The sequence below is a fragment of the Setaria italica genome, chromosome II (assembly GCF_000263155.2).
Source record: "Setaria italica strain Yugu1 chromosome II, Setaria_italica_v2.0, whole genome shotgun sequence".
NCBI lineage: Eukaryota > Viridiplantae > Streptophyta > Magnoliopsida > Poales > Poaceae > Setaria > Setaria italica.
In genome coordinates this window covers 24,202,919-24,212,934 of record NC_028451.1, presented here as the reverse complement: position 1 = coordinate 24,212,934, position 10,016 = coordinate 24,202,919, and the positions used below count along the sequence as shown (strand labels likewise).

Genomic DNA, 10,016 nt, shown 5'->3' with positions numbered 1-10,016 from the left:
AAATCTTCTTTTTGCATAGTGCCAAAGTTGGGATTTTGGGAGGACTAAACAGGGCCTAAGAAACATAAGCTGAGGTTGCCCTTAAGATGCCCGATGATCGCTTCACAATAAAATCCTTATAATTATATATAATTTGACATGAGAATAAATAACCATATTATCTAAAAAAATGTTCAATTTACCGTCATAAACTTTTAAAGCTCAGAGAAAATTAAAATGCCATGATAATCCTTTTTTATAATCCAAAAATATGAGCAACATAGCTACCCGCAAATTTGGCAGAACCAAGGAAGCACAACCATTTTCCTAAAAAAAGGGAAAAAAAGATAAAAGAATAGCCTCCTTTCTTCCCACGTCCACCTTTCTTTCCCCCTGTTTCCTCCCTGCCAGCCCTGTTTTCATCGCGGCCTACCTAGATTCCACCAGATCAAATGGCGGAGGAGAGAGATCTTACAGAGCAGAACCGTCTAATCGCGTTCGAACCTCGAAGGCTCCATCTGGATCTGTCGCGGCAGGAGCAGCACGCATAAGAACAAACAGACGGTTTCCTTCTTCGCTTCCTTGTCGGAATTCGAAATCTTTTTTATTTTCGGTTTGTATATGTATTGTGCTGGCGATTTTACACTTCCACGGGTTCTTGCGTATGCTGGCTTCCAGATTCTGATCTTAAGCATCTTTCGGCACACTCTGATTCCATTTGCCAGCGGATTATCTGCTTATTTCGCAGAGAAGGTTCCCTCTTTGTTTGCACATGGTTTTGGATTGTTCACGGATCCTTTCAGATGGCCAACTTGTGTACGAACTGTTTGCCTTCTTACTGCAGAATCTGAATGTTCCTTCTGAGATTCAGGATTTGGTTCGGGACCATGTCTGCTGCTTTCATGTATCGAACGCTCTTTCATCGTATCGATGTAGCCTTTTCGCTGAAAATTGAATTTTTGAGATGGTGGGTGGAGCCTTTGTTAATCTCAGAGCAATGAAGTAACCTATGTAGTGTATCAGCAGATTGGTTGTTTTTACAGATGGAAGATGGATTGGGTTAGTTTCACAGGATCCTGGTACTGCACTTTTCAATCCATTTGTTGAGAGGGAAAGCACTTATTGTCCTAGTGAGAAGTTTATGCATCTGGCACAGATGTGGTACAGACGAGGGAGAAATATATGCTTGTCCTAGTATGAAAAAGCCCTTTTGGTGGTTTACTGTCCATTACTGTCCCATCATTTGTTTCTCCGTTCCCTTTTCTCCTCATAAGAAATATGAATATGAACCGGTATGTGAAACGAGAAATCTGCTTTTGCTTTCATGCATTGGAAATTGTTTTGTTTCCACCGCTCACATAGGAATCTTTTATTCATTTGCATCCATGGATTTGTTCATCTAGTTTTTGCATAGGGAAGGAACTCATTATATATGTGAGAGGGGCACCCACTTACATGTGTAAAGGACCATGTCTTAGTGGGTTATATTATGCAGAGTCCGTCAGGCTGTTTATTTCCATGATTAGTTGTGTCCAAATTTTATCATTTGGAGAATATGAGCTACACCCTTCAGATGGCACTTTCCTTTTGGATGCAACTTTCTTGCTCCACTTGGATAGGTGTTCTGATGAAGTATTCAGTTGAGCAGATTTGCTTCAGATGATTCTTCCTCCTATTCCCACTTTCATGAAGTGCCTAATACTAAAAACTTGTTTCCATGCTGAAGTACTTTTGGATATGATGGTTGATACCTTGCCACATTTCTATTTTGCATATAAGAGCTACCTTGTTTTGCAGTTGTAGGTTGCGATCAATTTTTTTGTTCATACTTAGTTGTACAGTTTTTTTTTAGGGCAAGTTGTACAGTTTTTTCTTTAGCAGAAAAATGTAGTTGGAAGTAGCTGCTAACTGCTGGAAGTAGATCCACATCTTAGATATACAGTTTATGTTCAGAGCTTCTAGAAGTTCCATCACATCTTAGGTACATAGTTTTTTCTTGAGCAGATGAGGTCCCTTGAATAGTTTTATTTCTTCTATTATACAACTTTTATTTCTTCCTGTTTATATGGTTTTTGTTATGGTTGGAAACAATGATTCCTCAACTCTGTAATGGCATTACTATTCCTCAACTCGATGTTTTCTGTGGCTTCTCTCTTTCCTAACCTCTGGACTTTGCTAAACTAGATTTGCTCATATTGATTTAGTGAATAATTGGAAGCTGTGAACATAAATTGACCCTGTATGTTACTTTCGTACCAGAGCTCAGTTACATTTGAGGCACAGATCTAAAAATAAATTAACCCGAAACTCTGTAACCTATAGCCTATGGGTCTTATAATCTATAGAGACTACCTAGTAACCATGATTATGTTGTAACTTGTAACTGACTGCATCTCCTAAGGCGCTTTGTATTTACCAGGTAAAAAACCACGTAGGTAAATATCTTGTTGGCCTTCCAGTTCGTGGATATCATTTCTTTATGAATTTGTGGTTCGCGGCCAGACGAACAATGATAATAAATTTGTGAACCCTGTCGAAACTAGCTGCTAGAAAAGTTTAACTATTCCTTTGCTTGCAGTTGCTCATAGCATCCTACTATCTCCATGCGAAAACTGCCTGTCAGCCGAACACAGTCCAGGCTCTACATGTTGTGATCATTGACGATGTGGGTCATGATTACGTTTTAAGAGGTATTCTGGTCTTTATCTATAGTTTCTCCCTACCATTCTGTGTTTATTTGGGTTGTTTTCTGCTAGTATTTCAAGTAACACGATATATTGGTTCAGTCTCTGTATTGCTTGCTTGGCCTCAGTTCTTTGTTTCATATTCCAGTTTGAAATTAGTGGATGTTTCAAATTTTAGGTAACAGTATGGCACAATCCATTGCTCGATCCTACATGCTTCCGTTACTTTCTCTAGCTTTTTGTTATATATAGAAAGATGTCCGTATGGTTGTTGCTTGTTTCCACATTAATAGAACGAACCCCTCTCGAAGTATGTCTACATCGTTCATATGGTACGTTGAAAATGGAATTCCTGCTTTTTTGCCAAATCATAGTAGCAGTTTGTAAACTTAAATGAATTTCTGTAGTGCTGTAGTGTGAAATCCAATTTTATTATCCGGCCATCTAGTTATGGTTTTGTTTAGTCAGCAGCTATTCATGTGTTGTGCGTGACGAATGCTTGCTGCAGTTCGAAATGTGAAAGGAAAAACATAGTATTTTTACAAAGCGTGATCTGTTTCCTTTAATGCATATAGGAGCTGAGATCACGCCAACAAAAAGGAAAAAACCTTGGTGCCACATCTAAGCTTTACATGGTCAGCATTCTGAAATACAGTCTACCCAAAAATTCAAGATTCTCCAAACAGAAGGTACAAACCTACAGCCACCTACATCTGAAACAAATATTAGCAATGGATTGTACAACAGGCAGTTTTCTTATGTTGTGTATACATGTCCCTGCTGTGTTTACATGGCATCAGCTTGGTCACCATCAACAGGCATCGCATCAACGTAGTTTGCTTGATGCTGGTTACCAGCATACAATGCATTCCTTCGCCCATGGTTGTGCCCATCTGTTCCCACCAAGAGAAAGGGACGTTATCAAATGCTTCGCATGAATCAACTGCAAGCTTGTCGATACATGTAAAATGATGGCATCATCGTTGTATCACGATCTGTGCTTATTACATTTTCAAAAGAGGATAAGTGCACATGTAGCCATGCAAAAAAAGAGAATAAGGGCACATGTTACATCTAGCCATGCAAAAAGGACTAACAATTATCATATGCATTTTATGGTTGAATAAATATACGAAATAAACATCCATTGTATTACAAATATGGCACAATGTACAGGATGCAGAACAAGCAGTGCACAAATGACCATTCACCATCGAAGCTGTTCCCCATCGAAAAAACTGAAGCACAAATGACTTTTCTGCAGCATTGCAAGTTCCATAAACCTATGGTCAAGGAACACAGTGGATTAGTATTTACCGCTTTCACCATCTGATGCCTCAGCAAGCCTCGCTATCGCGTCAATCAGTGACTGTTCTTGCTCCTGCAGACATTGACAGTGAAGACAAAACAGGCATTGACAGTTAAGACAAAATGCATGATTATTGATTAGTTAACTTGTGCATTCTGGTTTACCTTCAGTGCTTTCTTTGCCTTCTCTACTTCCTGGGGATCAGGATTATTCACGCTAAAAACTTTCTCCACCTACATGAACAGATATGGCAAAAGAGAAGTAAAAAGAAATGCAAATGGTCTGGAGCTTTTGTAATCAGAAACACTGGAGTTCACTCAAACTAACCTCTTTTATTAGGCTCTCGGTGTGAAGGATATCAATGTCATCGGAACTTCTCTTGCCAACACCATTTTGTGGAGGTGGAAAATCTTTCTTAGACATGTTCTTTTGGAATCCTCTTCCTCTTCCTGGACCTGGCATGGGCCCACCGCGACCTGGCTTCCTACCCCCACTAGTTGGGGGACCTCGGCCTTGCAAATACATCTTCAAGTCTATCCCAGATATTTCATCCTCTTTCCATCTTATGTCTTCAGGTCCCATCTGTACTCACACAATTTTGAGCAAAATTCCATCAAATTAGAGATTTTGATGGGGGCAGTAACGAATGCTTCTGAGCACAAAAATTTGGATACTGAAAGCATGGGCCAGATTAGATTGAATGCATTTGAAAGTAGTAAATAGTGATAAGATCAATCAACATTTTGCTTATTGTCTGATATGATTTTGTCAAGCATAACATGACTTGAGTTAATTCATGCTATCAGCTTGTGTTTATTATCTAACAATTTCCAAGATGCAGAGTTACCATGTCTATTTTTATTATTCTAAATTAGTAAATTGCATATGGAAATCAACAGAACTGAAAAGCAATCAGCAAATCACTACTAATCCAAACCAGATAGCAATCAGCGAAAGCAATGCAGTGACCATTGGAATCTCAACTAGGTTTTTCAGATTAAAAGGTTATAAGCCAAGCCTACCACCAATTACCAAAACATTGTCCTAACCAGTGTAAAATGCTAATGAGGAAAACTCAATCAAAATGTTTGGCAACAATGTGGCCCAAAAGGCTGAACTGGATAAATTCTTAGGTAATATTTGGCACAAAAGTAATGGCGAGTTGCAATGTAAAAACCGACTATTGATAGCAAAATTTGGTAAACGGGAATTTGGAAACCTTTGCAGTAACCAAATAAAAATCTGTTATTACAAGGCTACTGCATCTGCATCAGTCTAGTATATTATTCTACAACTTTTTCAAACAACAATATTACACAATTGAGAGCACATCACAGAAGAATATGCTAACAGTAATTTTTTTCTACTATCCAGCTTGTGCAATTCTCTTAACATATCAATTTTATCATTCATCAGCACAAGTCCATGCTGGCATATATGGATATGCCTTTTTTGGTCAACTTGGTAATTATTCACAGCAAAACCTATCTTCAAGTTCACAAACTGGTGTCACTAACATCTAAAAACATGATTTTCTGGAACTGCCAACTTCCGGTATCACACTAAAAGAGTCAAAAGAATATAAAAAGGAAGATAAGAAAAATGCCAAGTGACAGTGTTCGCATTATAAATAATGTCCATGTACCTCTTTAAGATCAACCCACTCCCAGGTTTCGTTTGCTGTATTCATGTCATAAACCAGCGCATAAAGGCCCTGCAATTAAAATCCCTAAGAAAGAGCTGGCTTGAATTGAAAGCAACTACCCTGGTGTGGTAAAAACGCACCGTATCTGCATTATAATCAGATATAACTGCTTCATAGAAGCTGTTATCTTCAGGCCACCGAATCATCACTTTACGACCAATTAACGGGTGAACATTCTGTGCTTGAGCTTCAGCAGCACCTGGAAAATTTCTATTCATGTGCGGTCCTCTTCCACTAGGACCCGCTGCAGATGACATGGGCTTGGATGCAGAGCCACCTGGTACCTTATGACCCTGAAAGGGCATGAACTTCCACTAAAGGACAAAAAACAAAACTTTCTAGGGAAAACTCATTTGAGTTATCTACTTACTGGTTTCAGTTTTTTTCCTTTAGGGCCTGGAGGGACTGCTTTCCTAGCAGTTGAAGATGATGGTTGTGTTGGTGTAGCCAGTTGCTGTGAATGCATCGCTGGAGGCGGTGCAGGTAAAGCAGGAACAGATTGGGATGTCTTTTGCCTCTTACGGCCAGAGGTGGTAGGACTGGGAACAGGGTCATGTATTGGCTGCGGATTATTGGACAAGCTTGCCTGAAGCCCTCCTGTTGATCTCCATTCCCTTAAATACAAAGGAAGGAATTTAGAATGCTGAAAAAAAGTAGAACAAACTATTATTCATGTGCTACCTTATGCTACAGATAATATTATCATTGTTGACCCTGTTTAATAGCTCCCTGTGTGCTTTGTCAGATACCCTTAGCTCCTTCCTAAGTTCAGTTATGAGACCTTCCTTCTCCTGGAAAGAATAGAGTGGATCTCTGGTCAACTTTGAGAAACTGCATCAAAAAACATCAGAGACACCAAAGCAATAGTTAATAGTTTAGTGTTTCAACCCATGTAATGGCGTCAGATTGGGCTTTGAATGCACGAAGAACTGAGCAATATGCTTCTTGCTCAAGTTGTTGAATTTGTGCTTCCATATCTGTCGGTGCCCTAGCATATGAACTGGCAGGAACTATAGCTCTCCCATTACCACTGACACGTCCACTGCCTCTGTTACTCCTACTATTTGGATATGATGGTGGAAGATCATCATCAGTTCCTGCAACCGACACAAAATTGAGAAAGCAAAATTTACTGACAATAGCAGTTCATTTTTTAGAAAGAAAATCCATCTTTCAGTACAGTACAGAAATAGTACATACTTCACAATGATCTTGTAAACAAGACAAATACACTTTGACGATTATAGAAATAGCAATAGTTATGTTGTTGATAACAAGCATATTTTATCAGTTCTAGAAAACAACTACTTTTGAATACACTTTTATTTTATGAACAAGTATTGGCATGGTTCCCAACATCCAAAAAATGCATGCGCCATCTGCACCATAAGTTTTAATGTATAATAGTTACACACCAGATCATTAAGGGGGTGTTTGGTTCCTCGAGCTAAAGTTTAGTCCGTGTCACATCGAATATTCGGAGGCTAATTAGGAGGACTAAATATGAGTTAATTATAAAACTAATGGAGGCTAAACGGCGAGATGAATCTATTAAGTTTAATTAATCCATCATTAGCAAATGGTTACTGTAGCAGAACATTGTCAAATCATGGACTAATTAGGCTTAATATATTCGTCTCGCCGTTTAGCCTCCATCTGTGTAATGGGTTTTGTAAATAGTCTATGTTTAATACTCCTAATTAGTATCTAAACATTCGATGTGACAGGAGCTAAAGTTTAGGGGGAGGAACCAAACACCCCCAAAACCTTACCACAGTCCCCAGAAACAATCATAAATTATACTCCCTCCATCCCAAATTGTAGGTCGTTTTGGCTTTTCTAGATTCATAGATTTTATTATGCATCTAGACATAGTGTATATCTAAGTGCATAGTAAAATATATGAACCTAAAAAAGCTAAAACGACCTATAATTTGGGATAGAGGGAGTAGTAGTTTCGACAAAACTAAAGAAGTATTCAGAAGTCTGGACTAGTGCAATATCCAAGGACTGAGACTCACTGCAATCAATTAGACGAATAGAGAAGTTGAGAAATCTCCAAGAAAGCAAAATGGTGCAGTTTCTACCAATTGCCAAGACCTACGAAAAGCTTAAAAAACTAAAAGCCTGTATATTTTTTAACATCCTAGTGCTCACACTACAGATTGGCTACAGCTCATAATAACAAATAGGCTGAATACATACTGTTATAAATAAATGAAGAATCTAACAAACCTGAGGAAAAAGACTAGGGGCAAGTCTGGATAGGCTAGAGACTATAGAAATATGAATTATGGATACAGATTATAAAAAGCTGGTGTCATGTGCGGATTACAGTAAAACTGGCACAAGAAGGCCCAGGAGAAGAGCCCAGCGCTGGCAATAGATAAGGAACAGCAGAGATAATTTAGCAAATTAGTATACTAAAAATCTTGCTAGCAGTAAATCTGGATTATTGGTGGTTGGATCATACTGTTCGGCCACACAGACACAGGATAAAGTGCGGGGGCAAAAACGTCTTCTCATGCATTATCTGCTGTTAGCTGTGTGGAGCCAGATTATGGGACCATAGGAATCTTGGTTGTTGGATTTTTATTATCTACACCAGAATCTGGGCTGTTGGATCAGCTACAGATTTTTTTTAAGCTGGTTTTCCTAATCTGTAGGTGATCCAAATATGCCCTATGTAATCAAAATCCAGTTGGTTGGCACCTTCATAATACTTGAACCAAATCACATGGGCAATGCTGGTATGTAAACTGCTCTAACAAAAGAACTGTTCTCAAAGCCCTAATACATTGCTATATGTAACTATACTAAAATCCATTTGGTGTTCCTTGCCAGAAACGTTAAAACTCTTATACATATGATAGACTTAGATACAGCATAGCGGTGAGAATTACAAACAAATTCCCACAATATAGAGCAATCAGCAACATCACAAGTAGACCTCATTAGTTACCAGATTGGCAACTTCAGGTATTTCACCAATGTTATGTGACATCCCTTTAATACTGGCTGCCTCAAAATGAGGTTGTGATGTGCACTTGGTACTCCTCCCAGTTCAAAAGTGAAAGGTTCAGGCCCTACTCTAGGCACATCGCATTTCTGACCCATTAAGTTGTTATGCAACATCATCTGGCTGCTAATCAAAAGATAACTAATAAATGCACCTCAAAATGACATTTTCCAATCCCAAATACTAAGGCAGTAGATCCTTATTAAATCAACGCAATCATTTTACATTTAACTAAATTTCAGAAACATAACTGAATAGGCATTTCAGCAACACATAAGTTTCAGATACAGCAAGTTTTTCATGTATACTCCCATGCCCTTCTCAAAAGAAGCCCCAACATCAAATTTTCACCAGTGCAAACTCAATTCATTTTCACTGAAAACAAAATTCACCAAGAAAACAATGTTAACTCAATTCATTTTCACCAGTGCTACCATTCCTGAGAGCAATTTAATGTTTATAAGAAAAATCCAATCCGTCAAGAACATGAGAAATGAGGCTGAACACCCCAATTCTCACCATACAAAGGAAAATTTTGCACTTCTATTTCATGGGTTGTACTTTCCTGGTTCCTGATACTGCAAATTATGCAGAAACCCCAAAATACACCATGAGATACTCAATTCCTCATGCAGATACGAATATTGCTGAGCAATAATTCACCAAAACACCGCTACCTCCCATGAAGTTTGATTCTTTCCCCAAAACCGGTGAATTCCAGATAACCCTAACCCCAATGATCCCCCTCTCGTCAGGAGAGCCCAAACCCTAGCGCCCCAAATCCTACCAACCACACTCAAAGTGCCCCCTCGCAGCCCCCTCATCTCCACAGCCAAGCAATTGGCATTCCCGAGCAAGCAGCTGAAGCAAGCAATACCCTAGAACCCCCAAACCCTAGGCGACAAGCAGTCGGAGCCGAGCTCGAGCTCCCCCGCACTCACCGCTGCTGTCGGAGGGCCGGTACTCCATGGCCGACCCCCGCGGGCGACGCGACCCACCACCACACCACCACCGCGGGCGGCGAGACGCGAGCGGGCACCGGCGCGGACCTGAAAGCGCCCAACGAACAGGGTGTCAGGCCAGCTCCCGCCGCCCACGCCGAAGCTCGGGCTGCCGCGCCGGGGCCGCCGTCCTGGCGGCGAAGGGTCAGCGCGTGCTCACCTGCTGCGGATGCGGCGGCCGCGCGGCGGAATCCGGCGAGATTTGGAGGAGGCGCGGAGGAAGAGAGGGCGGGGGGAGCGAGAGCTAGCTGCTGCCTGTGCTACTGGAATGGTATCGGGCGCTTCGATTCCGGGCTAGAGAGAGAAACAGAGGAGAGAG

General features: G+C 40.3%; 1 protein-coding gene and 1 long non-coding RNA gene across 3 annotated transcripts; one reads left to right on the top strand and one right to left on the bottom strand.

Annotated features, from left to right (window-relative positions):
* Positions 1-306: 306 nt before the first annotated feature.
* On the top strand, positions 307-3,822 carry LOC106804181. Its single transcript, XR_002676340.1, has 2 exons — positions 307-2,669; positions 3,239-3,822. It is a non-coding gene; the product is annotated as an uncharacterized LOC106804181 (long non-coding RNA).
* Positions 3,146-10,016, bottom strand: LOC101778716 (protein EMSY-LIKE 3). Of its 2 annotated transcripts, none has more exons than XM_022824109.1 (11): positions 9,858-10,016; positions 9,638-9,745; positions 6,566-6,774; positions 6,359-6,468; positions 6,048-6,291; positions 5,758-5,985; positions 5,618-5,686; positions 4,300-4,554; positions 4,137-4,205; positions 3,981-4,044; positions 3,146-3,556 (listed from the first exon to the last, which is right to left on the bottom strand). In XM_022824109.1, exons 2-11 carry the CDS (start codon positions 9,663-9,665, stop codon positions 3,450-3,452), a joined length of 1,383 nt encoding a protein of 460 aa, XP_022679844.1. In that variant the 5' UTR covers positions 9,666-9,745; positions 9,858-10,016; the 3' UTR covers positions 3,146-3,449. The 2 variants fall into 2 exon arrangements, with proteins under 2 accessions (XP_022679844.1, XP_004956479.1); XM_004956422.3 differs by having other exon boundaries at positions 5,758-5,970.